Source organism: Dermacentor silvarum, chromosome 2, assembly GCF_013339745.2.
Source record: "Dermacentor silvarum isolate Dsil-2018 chromosome 2, BIME_Dsil_1.4, whole genome shotgun sequence".
NCBI lineage: Eukaryota > Metazoa > Arthropoda > Arachnida > Ixodida > Ixodidae > Dermacentor > Dermacentor silvarum.
In genome coordinates, this window is record NC_051155.1 from 161,553,462 (window position 1) to 161,576,000 (window position 22,539).

Consider the following 22,539-nt stretch of genomic DNA (forward strand, 5'->3'; position numbering starts at 1 on the left):
TTCGCCTATACCATCTCACTACAGCTCTACTTCTGTTCAAAACACAACAGCATCCCTTAATGTATTTTTTTTACTAAATTTATTGTGTATTTTAGAGATGTTTATTATCTTGGCTGATGCCTAGTTCTATTCTCTTTTCTTTCGCAGATAACATTCTAAATACACTGTGGTGATCAACTAATAAAAGTAAGCTCGAATGAGAATGCCGAATTAATAAATGAGACTACTTTAAGATGTTTATTATAGTTTAGATAACATACGTGTGCTACGGTTACCTACACGTTGCAGACGTGCGTTATCCATACATATATGTTGCACGATGCGCAAATTTCAGAGCGCACTCATGTTTACGTACAGATCGAGCACGGGTGTACATTGAACTTCTCAGGGTGTATCTTATAGGATGCACCTAATTAGCGTTGAATAACTCATTGCAGGTTTAGCTGGTCGTGAAGGCGTGCGCAACAGTCTTTAAATAATAGACGGTTGGTCAACGAGTCATATCGTCCAATTCTTTCCAAGACAGTAGAAGTAATGTTTGATGTATATCAGATAACAGCAAAATAAAAAAATAATATTTAACTTAACATGTGTTCGGTATGTGGGGAGGACACTTTACATATACACGACATATTGTAAATAAATAAATAAATAAATGTTCAGTTAAGTATACATAGCCAAGAGGCACAATGCAGAGCGACACATGACTGCAGGAACACATGCACGTATGCTAATAGCGGAAGTTTTGAGTCATTTGAGTTTTGAGTCAGAAGGCTACAGAAGGCTACGAAGGACTACAAAAACACTACAGCACTTTTCAGCGCTACCTGTGCTAAATAAAAAAAAATTATACTACGGGCTTTTTTTCTGTGTACAATATACAGTGGATTCTTATCTACGGCGCCTAATTTGTAATACAATTACTTTTTTAAATTTAAGGGATGAAGCTGGCGCGTCCTCACGATGTTTGCGAAATGTGGTTGAGGGGCGCAAAAAGCGTGGTCGATGGTTAGCTTTGCGGCCTCTATCTGACTACAAGGCACGGGTCTGCGATTTGCGTAGGCTAACCAAAAAGGAGCACACTTGCTTTATTTAGCTCGTTGCCCTTGGAAGGTTCTTTTTTTTTGGTAATCCGTAAAAAGTGGAGAAAATATCTTAGAAAGTGTGTAAAATGTATACGGCTCATAAAAGGTCACTACAGAAATAGCCTTAGAGCTGATACATGTAAGAAGCCTTAAAGCCGTCCTCTTTCGATCAGGTGTTGTTTACATGTGTGTTGCTTACCCGTAAACAAAGGGGGGGGGGGGGGGGGAGTACATGAAATGCTCATATGAAGCCTGCAAACTGTTTTCCCATATCAGGGCAGTCTATATTTCTGCTTTCAGTCTTATCCAATAGGTCCAAAATTGCATCCGAGTTTGTAGGTGTAGAGAAACTTTGCGAACTTTGGCATCGACCATCCTATAAAACTAGGTCATTGTTTTACATTGAAAACACAGCCAACAATATCGAATTCTGTAACTTCCTTTCGTCGACGCGGAATTTTAGCAACGCAGTTGTTGGTTTTGTGGCCTTTTGAAGTTGCGTTAGAACCTACGGTTTGAACAAATACTAGCGCATGGAGCAATTTCAGTGAACACAGGTTGAAGGTCACTCGATCATACGTTTGTCTCCTGTTTAGTCCAGGCTATATTGGAAGCATGTCCGAACGGTAAGCAGAACAGTCTCCGCGGAAGCGGCGATATTGATAAAGTAAATATTTCAACCGGCAAAGCAGATTTTTGCTCGTTGGCTCCTACTCTCACCTACTTCAAGTAGACCCGATATACACAGCAGCTGCATTGCTGTCAGAATTTTGTGCCCTTCTCTGCGTTAGAAAACTGCCAAATTTGTTCTTCAGAAAAATAAAGTGGGGAGGATACCTCGCAGGTGTGGCGGACAGGGAGGAGCTTGTTGTTTGAGATTGATAACGGCTCTATCACGGCGTGTTCACTGGTGGAAAACTGTTTGCGAATTTGAGAAGACAGGTAAAGGGGAAGTAAGAGGTGGTTCTTACAACCACGGCGCACTCAAAGTTATCAGAGCTTGTACAATTAAATCACCCACATGACAGAGGGACTACAAAAGGTAACGGGTGCTAAAGAATAGCAGCCGAAGCCGTCTAGCATTTTGAACTATTTCAAACCAATCCAGTATTGCCCAGAAGCTGATGGTATTACTTGGCATTCGTTGCGCGTTCCATCTGCCTTTATTTCATGAATAGCGTTTCCCATTTACAAGTCTCGTGCCTCTACTGCTTAATTAATTACTTGCAATACTGATTTAGCGATTGCATCTAGCAATCTTACTGTTCCAGCGTTATCCATTGCTTGTTTAAGGCAGGTATCGTCACTGCAACGAGGACATTTATAACAAAATATTAAATCGCATTAAACATTGACCATACTTTCCGCATCAAAGCTACACCTTGCGCGTGAAAGAGCTCTTACGGTTGCACTCCGGTCTGATTGTGAGTCAGATGTGTCCAAGCGTCAGCCATAGGGTTCTCGCAATCCTCACCCAATCACTGAATACAGATGGTAGTTTGAGATGTCAGTAGAAAACCAGTAAGTCGTCGAACTGAAAACGGTAAGTGCCATGAAAGGCTCCCCGCGCTGATGCGACATTGCTGTGCCACGTCTGTCTCAGCGGTGGCATTCGCAAATGCTTACCCGTTCCTGATTGAAACGGATGACTCGCCTATGTGTGACCCTTGCGGAAGCGAAGAAGCTGCTGAACTTTGTGGCCGGTATGGCGTCGAGCGTGAACCTCTTCCGACAGAAATAAGCCTGTTGGTCTCAAAAACCGTATTCGGAAACAAAAATCCTTGTACTATGGCGACGCGCATCGCTGGCGCAGAAAGCAACGAGAGCATTACTGCAGTACCTCAAGTCGACAGGTCTCTGCAACCGTTTGGAGACTTGCTGCGCATCTTGACGACTGCGCGCAACTAGTTTTCATTCTGTTTCCTCGTTTCACTCTGTTTATACATTTATCCCCTTCTCCAACTGCAGGATAGCAGACTGTACGTGCATCTGGTTGCACCTGCCTTCCTGTTTTTCTTCTCTTCGCTATCTCTGACACGAATTCAAATGCGTAAGTATTGGTGGGGAATCGAACCCGTTACCTCAAGCGCTGCAGAAGGATGCCAGCGTAGCCGCTCAAGCATAGGGGTTGAAGAAGCCAGCGAAGGTAAACACATACATTATTTGTCCTTTTTTTCGCCACAGGCCACAGTCGAGAGACTCGTACTTACCGCAGTCGTTTCTAGGTGAGGTAGGGTTCTTTCCAGTGCTTGTTGGGGAAACGCCAGCAGATCCTGCACGTATTGTTGCGATAATAGCGGAAGGAAGGCTTTTGCGAGTCACGAAATGGCGTACCTCGGTGCTATCTACCCGCCGTTTTATCTTCGTTCTTCGGAAGAGAAACAATGCGTGTGGAAGGAATTGGGGAACGATAAAGTAGCGTGTCTTCAAAATAAGTCATTAAGGAACCTCCCGTGTTTAGTGCAGGGTTGCTGCAGAGCACGATGCTATTGGCAATGGAGAGCACCCGAATGCTGCAGCGATTTATTACCCGATCTTGCTGTGGTTTCCTACTATCAGCAGAAGGGATGAAAACAAACACGCACCCGTTGGCAGTGGTGACACAAACATGCTTCGGTGGAGCGGAGAACTTGACAATCTGTCGTAGGAACGTGCGACCTCACATACCGCCAGTATCTTTAAGTAGAAGAAGGCATAGCTTATCGTAAGCACGTAGTATGCCTACATCTGCTACATGCGCGTGTGCTAGCAGCCACTCAAGTTGTTTTGTTGCAACAACAAAACACAGCCTATATCGGCAGTCACGCACTGAACCGCCGGTCTGCGCAAGTCGACAAGAGGGTCACTTTGTTTTCTTAAGGCACCACCCAAGATTTGACGAAAGGTACGAGTGGAATGAAAGCCCTGCTCGTATTGTGTTAGCGGTTTTACAACTGTCATTGCCGGTTCGCGTTGCTCTCTCATCGCGCGAGGCCAGTAGTAGTTGTAGTATTGCAGGCGTATACAGACATTGTGTCTAACTACACAATGTCTAACTACACGCGGTGTTTCGTGCCGCTAAATATACAGGCGTAGGCAGCATCTCACAAGCTCACTGGTTTTGCCCTCCACCTTCCCAACTCCCTTACCTTGAAGGCGTCCGTTGGTGCAGCAGGTGCCTCAACTGTTGCCGAAGCAGTTAGTGCTATGTGTTAATCTCGGCAGCATGCACCCTATACAGCCACCTTTTCCATATAGTGACTTGGGGCACAACCATATAATACTGAAGCGCGCACACCTCCCAAAGCGAGCTCGATGATGCACATTGATCGAAGTACAGAGATCACTGCCAAGAAAGAAGATGCACCATATCTACAGTAAAGCTCGCAGAGTGACTAAGAGGGGAATTAAATATGGAATCGTGCTGTTTCGCGAGCGGATACAGTGCGCGAATCTGTCAGAAGAGCAAAATCGGCAGTGGTTTGCTGTGCGATGCCGACGCCGTAGAACGTGAGAACGAGCAGAACACGAGGGAACTCCTGTATTCCAAACTTCGGCGATAAGCGTACAAACCGGATTGCACCTGTTATGACGGCAATTATTTTTTCGTCGCCTTGGAAAGGACCACTACTACGAATATGGGGCACCAGTACGGTGAAAATAACTGGTCTCGTACTTGAATAGGATTGGATCTGACGTTTTGTTGTCTAACATGGGGCAGGGGCAAATAAATAAAAAGATGTCCGCCCTATTTTTTGATAGAAGCGATGCGTCAGTGGGGTCGTTGGTGCTATGCTGTCATTTTTTCCGCTGCGCTGAATATGCGCGCCGCTTCCATCTGAACTTAGTGCAGACCAGTCACTTAGAGCAGAATCCGGTATTGTGCCGCCTCTGCCTGGAGAAGATGGAATAACAGTAGATTTAATCAAAGATGGAGGAGATATCATGCTTGAAAAGCTTGCGGCCCTTTATACGCAATGCCTCACAACTTCAAGTGTACCAGAGAGCTGGAAGAACGCCAACATTATACTTATATGAAGGGAGACGTTAAAGAATTGAAGAATTACAGACCCATTAGCTTGCTTTCAGTATTGTATAAAATATTCACCAAGATAATTTCCAATAGAATCAGGACAACACTTGACTTCAGTCAACCAAGAGAACAGGCTGGCTTCAGGAAGGGATATTCTACGATGGACCATATCCATGCCATCAATCAGGTAATCGAGAAATCTGCGGAGTACAATCAACCTCTCTATATGGCTTTCATAGATTTTGAAAAGGCATTTGATTCAGTAGAGATACCAGCAGTCATAGAGGCATTGCGTAATCAAGGAGTACAGTAGAGATATGTGAATATCTTGGCAAATATCTATAAGGATTCCACAGCTGCCTTGGTTCTCCACAAGAAATGTAGAAAGTTACCTATCAAGAAAGGGGTCAGGCAAGGAGACACAATCTCTCCAATGCTATTCACTGCATGCTTAGAAGAAGTATTCAAGCTCTTAGACTGGGAAGGATTAGGAGTGAGGATCGACGGCGAATATCTCAGCAACCTTCGGTTTGCAGATGACATTGTCCTATTGAGCAACAATAGAGTGGAATTACAACAAATGATTGAGGACCTTCATCGAGAAAGTGAAAGAATTGGGTTGGAGATGAATATGCAGAAGACAAAGATAATGTTCAATAGCCTGGCAAGGGAACAAGAATTCAGGATCGCCAGGCAGCCTCTAGAGTCTGTAAAGGAATATGTTTATCTAGGTCAATTATTCACAGGGGACCCTGATCATGAGAAAGAAATTTACAGAAGAATAAAATTGGGTTGGAGTGCATACGGCAGGCATTGTCAAATCCTGACTGGGAGCTTACCACTGTCGTTGAAAAGAAAAGTGTACAATCATTGCATTCTACCGGTGCTAACATATGGGGCAGAAACTTGGAGGTTAACAAAGAAGCTCGAGAACAAGTTAAGGACCGCACAAAGAGCGGTGGAACGAAAAATCTTAGGAGTAACGTTAAGAGACAGGAAGAGAGCGGTGTGGATCAGAGAACAAACGGGGGTAGACGATATTCTAGTTGACATTAAGCGGAAGAAATGGAGCTGGGCAGGCCATGTAATGCGTAGGATGGATAACCGGTGGACCATTAGGGTTACAGAATGGATACCAAGAGAAGGGAAGCGCAGTCGAGGACGGCAGAAAGTCAGGTGAGATGATGAGGTTAGGAAATTCGCAGGCGCAAGTTGGAATACGCTAGCGCAAGGCAGGGGTAATTGGAGATCGCAGGGAGAGGCCTTCGTCCTGCAGTGGACATAAATATAGGTTGATGATGATGATGATGATGATGATGATGATGATGATGATGATGCTGATGATGACTCGTTCTGCATTGGAATGGAGGATACACCCATGTGCGACTCTTGTGGAACTAGAGAAACAATTAAACACGTATTATGTCTCTGTCCCCAGTTCGAAGTCGAGCGTGAAGCTCTCTGGACAGCATCGAACCGGCTGGACTCTAGACAATTTTCGAAAATGAAGTTCCTTGGATCATGGCCGCATGCGTCGATGGCACCGAAAGCCATGAAAGCCTTGTTGCACTATCTCAAATCGACAGGTCTTGGCGACCGTCTGCAGACTTCGTGCGAAGTTTCGAATGTGCGCGAAACTGTGCTCTCTCTATTTCCTTTCTCTCTCTTTTCATCCTTATACCCCCTTCCCCTCTTGCAGGGTAGCAAATTGGACGTGCGTCTGGTTAATCTCCCTGCCTTCCCTCTTTTCCATTTCTCTCTCTCTCTCTGCATTAGTATTTCCTACTACTTCCTACAGCGCACATTCTGCAGGTACAATCGGGAAACTGAATACAGTCAGTTTTTCCCGCTTGGCAACAGGCTTTAGAGGTACGGAACAATGACGACTAGGCCATTTCACTTTCGTAAATTAAAATTTTATTCATCTGTTTACTCTCTGATATATTTATAGGTGAATTGTTGCAAATAGAAACAGTGACTGTAAACTTGAACAGCGGCATCCTACGTTGTGCATACCATATAGGCAACTCTACAAGTGCCCTACGGTGCGCGAGCAAACAGTTGAAGCGCCCTGCAGTCGCAGCCTTTATTTCGTCCTTCATTGCCTCTCGTCTGTTTTCTTTCTCTATAAGCATTAAGAAGTCGTTCGGAGAACGAGATTGTCACTTTAACAGGGTTTTAACGACCCGGAGCTCACGTGTCCGAGCTGTGTGACTAAAGATAAGTGCATCGAGGTTGTATAGTGCGCTATGAGCACAAGGAGACTCGGAACGTAAATGATAACGGTGATAACTGTTCTGTTCATCCTCGCGTATAAGAAGTCGGATGCAGGGCACAACATCTCCCACTGGTTGCCGCCGACAGAATCTCAGGTAAGCAAGCTAACGCGCTGCTTGCCTCGTTAACACTTTGAAATGTAAAGCTGGGTTTACTGTAATAAATTTCTGACAGAGAATGATATTAAACGCCAGAGCTGAACAGTCAAAATCTCCAGAACCCTGAGAATGTTAGCATATCTCCTTCAGCAGACGTGTATAAAGCGCCAATCTGAAATCGGAAGATAGCGATTAGCATTAAGAAACTCCCAACCAGGGTATCCACACGAGACAGAAGTTCAAAGTGAGACGTGGCTTTGAAGCGATGAACAGTGGTCGAACAAGGAATGTCGCTAAATCCAACGTTTCCACAAGAGGGCTTCTCTTCATCAGGGCAGCCGGTTGCTGCCCTGACGAAAACAAGCCCTGTTGTCGAAACGCTGGCTCCAGCGACATTTCTTTGTTAGATCGCTGTTGATGATTGCTTAGAACATGTTACTCGTATGTTAGAAAATTAAATTTTAGATTTCCGAGCGAGACACAGGTCTCGCAGGACGACGAAGAGTGGAAGTTATTAACAGCAAGCAAATGTGAGAAGCCTCAGCCTGACGTCAACGTAAAACTTCTCTGCGCTGAGGCCCTCACGAAGACAAGCCTCTAGTCGAAAAGCTGGCGCCAAGATAAAGCTTAGCACTCTCGTCCACTGGTGATCACTGAACTATTAAAATTGTACGGCCAAAGCGGTTCGTCTGCGCTAGAAAGTAATCGTACGACTAAATCGCGAACAAAAGGATGAACAGCTTGGGATGCATCGGCGCCGACCGCGCGTTGACTGTTCTGCCGATGAACCCTTCGGCCCACTCGAAAATACGTTTTCCGATCACAAGTTTTCACTACCAATAATTGCTGGAACACAACACGCATAAAAAAGTATCTCTCTGGTTACAGAATATGTGGAAGCATGTGCTCGCGTGCGCACTGCTTGGGGCGGTCGTTCACGGCCGCCGTTTCCACCCAATCTACCTGAGGCCTGTGTCCGACGGTATGGTGTCCTTCATCAACAAGCTCAACACCACGTGGAAGGTGAGCACTGCTTCTTACTGTTGTTGCACCGTCGGACATAAGGATAGAATGAAGGAGGAAAATAGAAAAAAGAATGAACAGAAAAATTGGAGAATGATTGTCAAAATCAAGGGAGAGCTTCCTGGTAGACGTGCGGAGATACGCTGCTGGGGAGGCTTATTTGTTATCTCTATAGGTTAATGCCATGAGGCGTGTGGCTGCTGGGCGGTTTTATAGGCCCCAGGATAAGCCGCCTCAGAAGTCACATTAAAACCATTGCGGGGACACTTATCCTGTACTGGTGTCAGGGTCAGCTCAGCTTTGATAACACTGACCCCGTGATCGGCCAAGTTTACGTAACAAATTAAGACATCTGTCCATGCAAAACGGGGATAACAGCCAAAGAAAGCTTCTCTTTATTTCATTTTATTTATTTTATGCTTCCTTTAGAGCTGTTATTTCGAAGGTCACCTTAAACTTTATTGATACAATTCCCGCACAACCTCCATCTACTTCCCCGATTTCTCTGGCTTCTCAAGCTACAATAGTTGGACGATGGAATACAGGTGACCGTGTATCCTCGATGTATTTGACCATTTTCATAGCGCACTGAGCAGCGCTTTGCCATTAATGAAAAACTTGCTGCTTCTGACGCACAAGTCACAAGGGATCGTGACAAGGAAATCTACTGAAGATTATAAATGCACTGGACCGCATGCGGCATGCGCGTTACCAAATCATGACCGACAGCTTACCGTTATCATTAAAAAGAAAATTGTTGAATCAATGCATTCTATCGGCACTAACATATGCATGTGGGGCAGAAACTTGGAAGGTAAACAAAGACGCTTGAGAAGACGCTAAGGACTGCGCAACGAGTGGTGGAACGAAGTATTACAGGCTTAACGTTAAGAGACAGGAAGACAGCGGAGTTTAGTAGAGAAGAAATGGGGGTAGCCGATATTCCAGTTAGGATTCGAAAAAAGAAATGGAGTGGTGCAGGCCATATATTAAGTACAACAGATAACAGTTGGCGCACTATAGTTACAGAGTTGGTACCGATCGAAGAGGAATGCAGCAGAGGATGGCAGCGAACTATAGATGGTGTGATAAAAGTAGCTAATTTGGTGACCCAAGATGGGATCAGCTGTCATTCGTCTTGAAGAGGACACAAAATAGGCTGATCCTGAAATACTCATTCGAAACTTCAATACATCAGAATAGTATTTAACTGAGCGAGTTGGTTCATAGCTAAGACGAGTTTTCAAGAGCTGAACTGAAAAAAAAAGGGCTAAGGAATACAGACATGGACGTCGTTGTCCGACAGCGACGTAATTTGTCTGTTTTCCTTAGTCCTTTCTTTGTCATTTCATTTCAGCTGTTCAAAACACGTCTTTTCAATCATCACTTGTTACTTTTATCTTGTGCACTCAACAGGCCGGGCGAAACTTCAATAGGAACGTCTCACCCATGTTCCTGCGAGGCCTGCTGGGTGTCCACCCGGACAACCGGCTTCACAGGCTACCTGCTTTCCGCCACACTGAGATTCCCGAGGATCTGCCGGAATCCTTCGACGCTCGCGAGAAATGGCCAGAATGCAGAAGCATCGGGCTTATTCGTGACCAGTCGAGTTGCGGGTCTTGCTGGGTGAGTTTTGCTTGCTTGTTTATATGCAATGGTTATTAAGGCTTATTTAGCTGCTTTTTTGTCCTCCGTGCGCGTTTCACAAATATCACCACCTTTGGGAGCGGATCAGCGTGCTGCCGGGGTGGTGGAAAGGTGTTCGATTACAGACACGTGCTTGCCATATTTTTTTTACGCTTTAAGCAGCTTATATAACTGCTGAAAAAATTGTTTTACAGAGACAAGCACACATGCAGAGTAGCAGCGGAGGTTTTTATATTATCGCATACTGAGAGGAAATTGTGCCCTTAGTGCACAACAAAATTATAGCGCAAAGCTGGGTAAGTTTCGTAGAAACGGGACGTGGGGTAAAACGGCTATTTTCTGTGCATACTTCTTTGTAAGAAATGGCGCGTAGACAAATCTCGGAGTTGGTTTTTATTTCACTGTTGTCAAACATTGCTATTAAGCAGCGACCGTTCGCGGCAAATCACCACTGCCAAGCGTTCAGTTAGAAATGCGTCCGTATAATCTGTGTGTCGAAATGGTTTTGTATGTCTTATTTCAACCTAGTCCTTGCCTCCAATGATGTTTTAGTTGCCTACAAGCTTACTTATTTTGTCGGTAATTTTTTTCTTGAAACTTATTGCAACGGAAAGGGCACGTGCGAGTGTGTCGTACTTTTCATGCCGCGCAATTTTAGTGCTTATGTCGCTCGCCGGATTAGTGAAGTGGACCCACAAGTGTGGCTTCAGCGCCTACTTTATAGCCACGTTTTTATGAAACCATCGATTCAGCGATTTCGATTAAGTCGTAGAAACAGGCAAATGACATGCTGGCGTACTATCGACTGCAATGAATCTTTGAAGGACTAAATCCAAATGAGAAAGTCTGACGAGCCTACTACAGCAAGAAAGAAATAGTTTCAGCATAAGCGACGTAATCATTTGCATAAAAAAAAGAAATGGGACACGAAGAGAGGCAACGTATTGAAAATTTTCTTTGATGTGACAAAGAGAAAGAAACAAGTCACCAAGAACATCACCATCACTCAAGGCCGGCAAGCCGAAAACGGCCGGCTCGCCTACGTAGACGTAGGCTAGATATAAAGAATAGATGGAATCCTACAGAAAGAGCAAAACAAACGATGTACAAACGTGTCTGCTCCTTACTCTGTGGGTCTCGTCATCATATGCTGTATATATATTTTTTTCAGAGTAAGAATATCAGGCCACAAAGAAAAATCACGCGGTATAAATACTTTGGTATAGTATCACTATCACTTAAGAACGCTGTTCGCACTATTGCCATAACCATGTCACTATATAAAGCCACCACAGGTGCTCAGCAGCAAGACATTGGCTGATGACCAAAGTGCTCTTGCGTGAGATGATCATTGTGAATCTCGGCTGTAGCTTTTCAAACGAGGGAAAAGAGAGTACGCTTGTTTGAGAAGGAACTTGCCTTACACAGGCCTTTGGAGCCGTCGAAGCCATATCTGACCGCATCTGTATCCACAGCCAGGGCAAGGTACAAGTGAACATCTCTGCCCAAGACATCCTGACGTGTTGCAGCAGCTGCGGTCGTGGGTACGTTGAGTCAGGCGAGCGAAAATTAACCCAGTGACTCGTTTGCGATGATGTGTGGTGTTTTATGGCGCAGACTCGTTTGCAAAATTCCTGTCAACGGTGCATCGTAGTTGCGTAGCGGGACATGGGCGCGCGCTAGAAGGATGTGGGGGGAGGTGGGCAGGTTGGGGCGCTTCTCTTCTACTCCGGTTACGGCAGCGCATGGCGTGGTTGAGCGCGGCCGCGCGCCCTATCTAGGAGGTAATGTGCGATGTGTGCAAAGGGTGGCAGGCAATCCAAGATCGCGGATTGCTTCATACGCGCGGTGTTCTCGCTCACCCAGTTCGCGTTGTAGCGAGAGTTCGCTTCACCCAGCTGGCGTTGCCCCCCCCCCCCCCCCCCCCCCCCCCTTTTCTACCACCACCTTTGAGCGTGCGAGAAGACGGCGCGCCCGCTTTCCACCAATTCCTCCCTCGCGCGCTCGAGAAAACGCCGCCGCATCAGGACATCATCTTTTCCGGCTAACCCTCGCAAGCTTTTCCTGGCACGTACTGCATACGGCGCGTGGCCGCGATCTTACCGCAATAGGACTTTATACGGAACCTCACGGTGACGGCGACGCGACGACTACGACGACGGCGGAAAGTCGTTTGGAGTGTCCATACGTGTATAATTGGTATTTCAATAAAAATAAGCATCAAGTTTATAAACCTGTAACGCCATCAATAGAAAACGATATCACAATTCGGTACACAGCACATATTGAGATATCTAAAGTGGGCAAAATCAATTTATTTTACACCCTTCTGAAATACATACCACTAACATGTGAGTAACGCTTGGAAAGGCCAAGGAAATTTTGTAAAGATTTTACCAAAGCTGGAAACTTAATGTCAAATATGTCCACTTCAGATGCCCTAACAGATGCCGGTCGATGAACTGCGATATCTGTTTTTGGTAGGTTCGTAAGCTCCTTGCCTCATATACCTTCTTATTCTTGATAGGCTTGCCAATTTCCGACAATTTTTACAGAATCAATAAAGTTCTGAATCAAAATACTGCTTGCTACAGTTGTTATTAAAATGTTGTTATTTTTATTATAGAGTTGTTATTAAACAGTTGTTATTAAAATAACATTTGTTATTAAAATTTTAATAACAAATGTTATTAAAATTGATTCAGCGATTGTCTAACGAGATATTTTTTCCGTTTCACGAGTGTTCGAGTAGGAAAATCGCAGTTGGCCCCGACCTGGCCTTCTCTTATGACGTGGAAGCGTTGGCTGGTGTTGTCATGTTAACCGACTACACGTTCCCGCGCTGTTTCGCAGCTGCCTAGGCGGTTTCCCCTCAGCCGCGTGGCAGTTCTACAGGGACCGCGGTATCGTATCAGGAGGCCTGCATGATACCGACGACGGCTGCCAGCCGTACCAGTTCCCGCCTTGCGAGCACCACACCGTGGGGCCGCTGCCCAACTGCAGCGAACACATCTCACCGACGCCCCGCTGCGTGCACGTCTGCCGCAAGGGCTACGAGACGGAATACAGCAAGGACAAGTATAAGGGTAATGAACGGCGTACTGTGCTGCTGACAGCGTCTGTATTGAAAAGCAGCAGTTCGAAGCACAAAAAATTTAATTATGGCGTTTTACGTGCCAAAACCACCATCTGATTATGAGTCACGCTGTAGTTGGAGACTCCGCAATCATTTGAACTACCTGGGGCTCTTTAACGTGTACCTAAATCGAACTACACGGGTGTTCTTGCAGTTCGCCCCCATCGAAATGCGGCCACCGTGGCCGGGATTCGATCCCGCGACCTCGTGCTTAGTAGCCCGACACCACAGCCACTAAGCAACCACGGTGGGTTCGAAAACATAATGGCTCACCAATTAGTTCTCACTTGTCAAACCGCAATGTTTTTGAACTTGCCGTTAAACTAGCACTGAAGGTCAAGGAAGCTACTGAGAAAACGACACAAATCAGACAAGTGTGACCTCTTCCGGGTTCGTGTTCATTTTGTTTTTATTTTTTCTTTGTGTTTTTGTATATTTTCACAGCGGCAGTTCTGAAGAATTGTCGCTCTGTGGTTACGTAGTATTGGGAGGCCAGAGAGAGGTGGCAGACTGCCATTGCAATCAATGACGAAGCTCTGTACCTTTAATCACGTCGTCCAATGTCAAGCGTGGCGCCAAGGAAATATGTGTGTGTGAGAGAGAGAGATGACGAGACATAGATGCGAAAATCAAAAAGCATGTAATTTTGGCGCATCACTGCCCTTACGAACCCACTGATTCCTTCTTGGTACTGTACACGACCGGTAAGTTTATTGGGGAAGTAAGGTGCTACAAAGACGAAACAGAGTAACAACGACAAAAAAAGCAAGTATTTGTGATTGCTCTGCGCCAACACCCGACAGAATCGACTGGCGATGATCACATGACCTTCGGAATTTCACAAGCGGCCCAGTAGTATATTCCGAGGAAATGCCCTAGCGATAATGCTCTTTTCGCCTCAGACTGCTATTGACGGTCCGTTGACAATCTTTAGGATAATTTTAAGGATCTAAAGATTCTATACTTAACCTACGTTCTTCAGGCTTTATTTTTTCGGCCTTCCACGTGTTCAATACGTCCAATTTTTCCAATCACTAATCTGCTACGGGCCTCATCTACTGCAGCTTGGCTAACAAAAAAGAAAAAGAAAAAAGAAGAACCTATATGCATTTTTAATGGCTGTGAGAACTATTTAGTAATTTTTAAAGGAAATCAATGCTGCGAAGTAATTGCAGCAAAGGATAAAAATGTGACTAAACGAATATTGTCACAACGGTTCCGCGCACCGCGCATGAAACGCCTCCAGCATCCGTCGTGCGCCATGACATACCCAATGTCTTAATGGCACAACGTTCATTAGGTACCCGTATCGTGCAATCAGTTGAGTGCCAGTTTCAGAATTAGGATGGCCTGTGTGCGATGCCGACCAATGCGGATTTATCATCAGACTATTTTAGCATAGCGCAACCTCTTTACCGTTAGCGCACCGGCCATGTGCCACCTGCGTGTGCTGGCTTATGCATCACAGCCAATGCGCGGATCGCATATAACGGTAGCGATATAACGGTAATGCTAGGCTAATATGTTCTACTGTTTCGCTTCACAACGACGATCGTTGTTCCCATGGTTGCGTATACTCCTCTACGGGTACATACAAGTGCATGCTGTAAAAAGGCTATCGTCGATAAAACGACGGTAATTACAGATGTTGGCTTCTCCGCAGTGCTTGTTATTGTGGATGAGCCGGCTCTAAAATACATTCGATTCGAAAATGTTGAGGCTCGCATGTACCACGCTACGTTCACATGCAAAAAGGGGATGACGGTATATAGCAGATACAAAAAAAAACAAAAACAAAGAGTTTATACAGTTTTATTGGCCAAAAGAACGTATTGCAAATGTTTTTCAGGAATGCCAGTTTTGCCGAAGAAATGGTAACAAAGGATAATAATTCTGCGAAATGCAACTTATGGCATAAACTAATATGTTTTTCAAGTTCACTGCCGCGACATTGACGTATACCCTAAATTTGCATCACGCATTTATGCATCACGTCCGGACCCTACGTTGAAGCGTCCTAGACCACGGAGGAACTCGACGCATATTGGTGCGAAACAGTTTCCATTAAAGTGATTAGCATCGCCGAGTACTTAAACTTCACAGCGAACCTATTCGGACGTTGCTTCAACGGTAGCTAGTGTTTTAGAGGATAACAGAATCTCTGGCTTTGTCGCTTTTAAAAGCAACTCGTTGCTACACGAACTAACGCACGTGAAGGACCTTGGTTAAGTTGACAATTACCAATGCTATCCGTTGGTGCGTCTGCAGCTTAACGGGGAATTGGTGTGCGCGTACGTGCTTTCGCCATTCTAAGCAACTTGTTGGTATGTACCGTCACGCACGCTCCGATTGTTTCAAAGTACTACTTGGCCCGAGAGAAATGTGCATGCGTTTGTAGTCTTATGAATAGAGTAGGGGTCATTGCTCCAGGGGGCCCTGGTACGTGTCTCACCACCAAACACATAGCTTTATTTTATAAGAGAGGCCCGAAACAAGGCGAGACAGGAACCCACCTACCATAATGTGCCTGATGTAGAGCAAAACATTATTTGCATAAAAAAAAGATTACATTCTGCCGGCTTAACTATAAAAGCAAAACTTTGAGGCTAACAGAGTTGGTTGAAATGAAGCGAAGGAGCGAGAAATGAGGAAAAGGCAGTAAAATGATAGGGGTAATATTAGCACGAGGAGAACAAAGGTGGTATGGATTAGAGATCAAAGACTAAAAAGTGGTTGACTGACTCATTCGTTTGATTTAGCGCTCGGAAAGGATAATGAGGCTATGACAGACGCCGTAGTGGAGGCCTATAGAGTGGAGCTCAAAGCTGAAGTGCTGATCATGCGCGTACACGTCAGAAGTTCCTCAACGGCCATCTTAGAGTGCACAGCAGAAAGGTATTAGTGCATGCGTCGATGTTCATATTTCCTTCTCCCTGAGAGCGAACAGCAAAGTGTGTGACCACTGTATAGACAAACGGTACAGCAACTGCGACTGCTTCTTGCAGAAGCTGTGGCTTACGCTCTCTCAACGTCCGCTCTCCTTGCAGGGGACAAAGTTTACTCCATTGCGGCTGATGAGACGCAAATCAAGACCGAGATATTCAAGAATGGCCCCGTCGAAGCGGACTTCGACGTCTACGCTGACTTTTTCTCTTACAAAAGCGGTAAGGACCATCTGGAGGGCGTGAAAGAAAAAAACTGAGGAGGTTAACGCCTTGTCTTTTTTGTTGTCGCTACTACCCAATTTTAAGTTCAGCTTTTCCCATTATTCATATTGTACGGTAAGTAAGATCTCTGTTATATGTAAGCCTTATTTTAATTTTGATGGCGATGTTCTTCTTGACGCTGTGTGATACGAGTACGAGCTGAGCTGAGTGGTACGTACAGTACGCATAGCGGACTATGAATACTCATATCCACTATGTGTACTAATAATAATTCGGGTGTGTAATCTAAACACAAAAGGATGAGTTAGGGTACAGCGATAAAAAAGAAACGATATACGCCTAAATAAAAGTAAGAATCCTGGTATAAAGTTTAATGTTGTTAGAAAGAAATCGATGATAAGAAAATGAAAAAAAAAATTGTAAGCATCACTGGAAAAAACATTCGGCAGAGGCACTTAAGACTGCTTATGTGTGGGAATGCGAAAGAATTATACCGATTGTAGACATCGGTACGTCACGAACGCGCTCATTTTATACACTCATGACGTGCCGCCACCTCCTCCCCATGGGCTGCGCCGTCACGTGCCAAATGACGCACGCACTAGGCCAAACCTTTAGTCAGCAAAATGGCTGTGACGTGACGTGTGCAATCACGCATGCACTAGGCACATCGTAAGCCATAACCGTGGAGCCGCCGTGGCATTGGGGAAGCGTGCTCGTCTCCCAGACCAAAATGTATGTCACCCAGACTGAAATGTACCAAATTTTCTTTTCAAAGCCACTAATTTACTTTGTGTACAGGAACTTTCCTGACAAATGTGACGTCAATTCTAGCATTTTTGGACGTGTTTTTACTCTTTGCAGCGTCGGCCATATTGGTACCATCTTTCGGTCACGCCGACGCCGACGGATTTTCGCGTGAGGGGGCATATAATGCTTTCGCATTAAAGATAAGAAATTGCAGCAATTCATCCGTTTGTGAACATATTTGCTGCAACAGCACCAGACTTTCACGGCGGAGACCGCCACATTCCGAGGAACAACATCTGTGCGCTGCGCACAACGTCATACTCGTCTGCTACAGTAGTGCCTGTTGTGGCCTCAGAGAGAGAGAGAGAGAGAAAAATTTTATTGAAAGTCCTTCCTGGGGTTGAGGAAGGCGGGGGGAAGGGAGACTAGCCTCACCGTAGCCCCCCTTCCTCAGGTGGCGGCCAGACCTTGAATCTTGGCGGCATCATCGGCCAGCGAGACTACCCAGAGTTGGTCCTCCGGGCATTCGCTGAGCAGCATGGCATCCCACTGCTTGGGCGTGGTGATTCTGAATGTAGGATTGGTGCTGTGTTTGATGGTGTGTGATGCTGCGGGGCATGCCCAGATAATGCGGTCAAGATCTGCGCGTGGCACCTGGCATGTTTTGCAGTGCGGTGTGAAGTCATCTGGGTAGATGTGACGGTAAAGGGACGGTGTAGGAAAGGTGCGCGTCCGTAAGAGCCGCCACGTGGTCGACTGATGCTTGTTGAGAGACTTGTCGGGACGGGGGTATTTGAGGCTGTGTGTGGCTTCAGAAACACATGCACAAACACCACTACTCTGAGAGTCTTTGGGGGCGGTAAGTCACGCACAAATTGACATGCCCCAATTCTGCTGGATAACACAGTGGTTAGTGCGTCCGGCTTCAAGCTGCACATGGTCGCGGGAGCATGAGTTCTCTTCCAGTTGCGGGGGAGGGCAGAGTTTAGTTTTGCTTCGCCTTGTGGCGAGGGTGAAGTTGATGATGTGGTAACTTGAGGAAGATTCAATGACAACGATGGCTGTCGTCGTTGGCTTAACGGGAATTGCTAATGAATATATGTATACAGCAAACCCGGTTTCGAGCTTCTGATATCGCAATGATGGTTTGTTGAAGATGATGATACTAAGGGAAGAGTTGGTATCTGTAAAGGCTCTTTCATGGTGGGCCACAAGTCGGTGCTCTCGGAGGGTATACGGTGCGTAATTAACAATATTTGTTAGTATACACGTTCGCCTCATTCATCGCAAAAATCCGAGAACACCTAAGCACGTCTTATGAGTTGTGAATGCGAAAGCATTAATGTCCAATTGAATGACGTTGAGCGGACCGTCGAGTTTTGCGCTGCGAGTAATGTACCATAGTGGTACGTGCTGCCCGAGCCAACAAGAAGCAGCAGACTACGATGCCAATGCCGCATCCCACCGACCAACACTCTGCTCGACGAGAGACCGCGGGGAAGCATCAGCGGCCACAAAGGAGGGCAGGTGATAGAGGTACGTGCTGCCCGAGCCAGCAAGCAGCCGCAGCGGCTGGCGCTGCTGTCTCGGGTACCACGCGCCGGCTTCCGAGAGCGAGAGAGAGGGTGACGTGGCGTCGCGGTGATGCCCTTTCCCCTCACGCAACACCTGGCATGCTATAGCAGCAGGAGGTGTCTTTTTCGCCCGCTTTGCTCCGTCGAAGCGCGCTCGTGACGTGGCGTCGCAGCCCATTAGACTTTAGGTGTCGTTTCGTTGTTACAGACTACAGACGCCGGCTTTTTCGCTCAATAGGCCATTTGACGCTTTCGAATCCAACTTGTTCATTGAGCGTGACGTGACCGACGACAGCGTGTTACTTGCGGGACGCGAAAGGCAACATGTTTCCGTGCGATATGGCGCGTTAAGAAATTCCGGAATGATGAAAGTCACGTTCCCGCTGTTCAGATAAAGGCTTCAAACGAAATGCGAGACAGAATTGTGAACTCAATCGAAAGGTTCACAGAGAGCAATCTTGGACTTTATTTTTTGATAGCATTGATGCAGCCGCAGGAGAGTGCTGGCATGCGGTGGACCTAAAAACTCAAATTTTGTCAAATTATTCTAGTAGGTGCCGTGGTGTTAGTAAAGATAGGGGCAACAATGACGATAGGAGGTGGGAGAGCATGCAACCAACAAAGAAGCCAAAACAAATACGACAACATATAAAAAACACCGCCGCGGTGGCTCAGTTAGATTAGGCTAATGAGGCTGCTGAGCATGAGGTCGCGGGATCAAATCCCGGCCGCGACGGCCGCATTTCGATGGAGGCGAAATGCAAAAACGCCCGTGTGCTTGCCTTGTAGTGCACGTTAAAGAACCCCAGGTGGTCAAAATTAATCCGGAGCCCTCCACTACGGCGTGCCTCATAATCAGAACTGGTTTTGGCACGTAAAGCCCCAGAAAGAAGAACACATAGAAATGGTCACTTTGTAGCTAAATTCATCCAGCTAAATGAAGTTTTCTGCTGGAAAGTTGGACGATCTCTTGCGAAGTGGAGAGCTGGAAGCACAAGATCCCATGCAAAATAGTAAATGCCGCAAAATTCAGCTCCTGCATAATAGATAGGCAGCAATTATTTGTGTGTTCATACGAGGCAGTCATACGATGGGTATACGATACGAGCTGGAATCATACGATGGACATACGGGCCTACGAGCCGGAGCAAACAGGGGTAATTAGACATTGTTGGGAAAGAACTTCGTCCTGCAGTTGACATGATGATGATGATGATGATGATGATGATGATGATGATGATGATGAATTGTGTGAGGAGCACTTTACCCAGCGTCGACAACGCGCATAGATTAGCGGCGCTCAAAGGAAGAACTGATACATGACCAAACTCGCGAAACGTATGAATGTGATTGGGTATGACAATAAATTTAACGATCCTTACTAATCCAACGTGCAGGCGTCTACCAGAGGCTTAGCAGCGACTATCAGAGCGGACACGCAGTCAAAATCCTGGGATGGGGCACTGAAAATGGCGTGCCCTACTGGCTTGTAGCCAACTCATGGAATCCCAACTGGGGCGACAAAGGTAAGCACAAAAGAAATTAGTTCACTGAATAATTTATGGATGGGTCGATTGGTTAAGCAAACGGCGCTGTCTACGCATGTTGTCTGCTTTAGTATCGCAGTTTTAAAGCGATAGTTTCTTTTTTTCTTTCGTTCTCTATTTTTTATTTCTTTTTAACTACTTCACCAACTCTATATCGTTGGTGTTTATCGGTCTATAGACCTAGAGGGTAACAATATATATGAAGAAGAAGAGCTAGAAGACTATGCGCTGGTGCGGAGGCGGAGAGTACGGAGCGTGAGATGGAAGCCACCTAGATAAAGTAGCAGCGATGAAAGGAAAGCGTGCGCCCAACACAGATGAGTGCGGTGACGTCATCGCGCAGAGCGAGCACATGGCGTGCGCCGGATCGCGTTTCAGTTATATCACCACTCCAGCGTGTTGTAGTGAACAGATATCGCTTTGCAATTAGTGTGTTGGCCCATGTTTCCTTAAGGCTTGCCGTGGATCACGGAATGACACGGTGATAGGCAGCAGAGTTATTGTAGGAAACTCTATAGGCAGCAGGTTCATGCAAAAAAAAAAAAAGCAATTGCTAACTTTGACAATCATCTACGATGGTTTCTGCCACAATAATATTTTTTTTTTCTTTTGACAGGGTACTTCAAAATTCTTCGTGGAACGAACGAATGTGGTATAGAAAACGACATCAACGCTGGAATCCCCAAGCAAGACATTTCGATCGACTAATAAAGATAAAAGAAAACCTCAAAGATACCGTGCCGTTCTTCACGCTATCACCAAGCGTGAGATGAGCAACATTTGCTCTACGGAATCGGTCAGCACGACAAACAGGTTCTGGCATCACATACCTCACGCTATAAAGTTTGGCACAGGGCTACTTCGTCAATTTTTCATGCGAAGCTTGTACTGCCTCACAAGTGTCGGTGGTGGTGGTGCAACGCTAAAACCCTACCTGTCGAAAATTTGCGTCTTGTTCACTTGGTATATACCAAAATTGGCATGGAAGAGTACGAATGTACGACTAACATGTCTGATAGGTCATGACATAAATAATATCACATGCTCGTCAGTTACGCCACAATTAATAATAATAAAACACGTTGGAATTCAAGCATGCGGAGATTACACTGATACCAAAGCCAGGCAAAAACGCCCTGCCTGGAGAACCTAAGACCCATTTCGCTTACGTCTTGCCTCGGTAAATTGATGGAACGTGTTATCTTAGACAGGCTACAGACGCATCTCGAAGAACGTCAACTGATGCCGAACACGATGTTTGGTTTTCGGCCCAACTTGTCAACGCAAGACGTGATTCTGCAGCTCAAAGAGGAAGTACTGACTGCAGCAACGCCGTGCTGCCCAAAAGCAATTCTCGCACTAGACCTAAAGGGAGCCTTTGACAACGTGGGGCACGAAGCCATTCTATCCAATCTCAGTGACACGAATTGCGGCCGACGAACGTACAGCTACGTGAGGGCTTTTCTCACTGATCGCACAGCCACAATAGGGCTGGGAAATGTGAGGTCACAGCGAATAGACACACCTAACAGAGGAACGCCACAAGGAGCAGTGCTGTCACCGACACTTTTCAATGTGGCCATGATGAAACTCCCAGCCCAACTCGAGAAAATACCGGGGACCATACATGCCTTGTATGCAGACGACATCACGATATGGACGGTCGGAGGGTCCATAGGAGAACAACATGAGGCATTACAGGAGGCAGTAGACGTCGTAGCAAGCTAAGCGGAGACATGCAGACTGCAATGCGCGCCGGAGAAGTCGGAGCTCCTCATAATCGAGAAGCGCTCACGAGGACGATCAACAGCCCCGGCACCAACCATCCACCTGCGAATAGGTCCTAGAGAGATTACCAAGGTAGACAGACTTCGGATCCTCGGCTTACACTTACAAAAGGACGGGGGCGGAGGATACGCCATACAGAAGCTACAACACGCAGATCTACGACCACGCAGATCTTGCGCATGATTCAGCGAATTACCAGCAGGAAGAGGGGACTCAAGGAACAGGACCTTATCCGATTAGTGCAGGCTCTGATTGTGAGCCGCATTGCGTACTCGGCATCGTATTTAAATTTAAGGAACGCGGAAGTGGAGGTACTCGACCGGTTGATACGCAAGGCGTATAAGCAAGCGCTCGCAATCCCACCCGGAACGGCTACTTTTCGCCTCGAGGACACAGGGGTGTACAACAACGCACGGGAAATCATAGAGGCCCACC

General features: G+C 46.1%; 1 protein-coding gene across 1 annotated transcript; it reads left to right on the top strand.

The window, feature by feature from the left end:
* Nucleotides 1-7,303: 7,303 nt before the first annotated feature.
* Nucleotides 7,304-21,047, top strand: LOC119441980 (cathepsin B). The gene is made up of 8 exons (XM_037706663.2): nucleotides 7,304-7,469; nucleotides 8,361-8,495; nucleotides 9,912-10,121; nucleotides 11,571-11,686; nucleotides 12,996-13,228; nucleotides 16,326-16,442; nucleotides 20,167-20,295; nucleotides 20,933-21,047. The coding sequence occupies exons 1-8, from the start codon at nucleotides 7,374-7,376 to the stop codon at nucleotides 21,022-21,024; spliced, it is 1,128 nt and encodes a 375-aa protein (XP_037562591.1). The 5' UTR covers nucleotides 7,304-7,373; the 3' UTR covers nucleotides 21,025-21,047.
* Nucleotides 21,048-22,539: the final 1,492 nt, after the last annotated feature.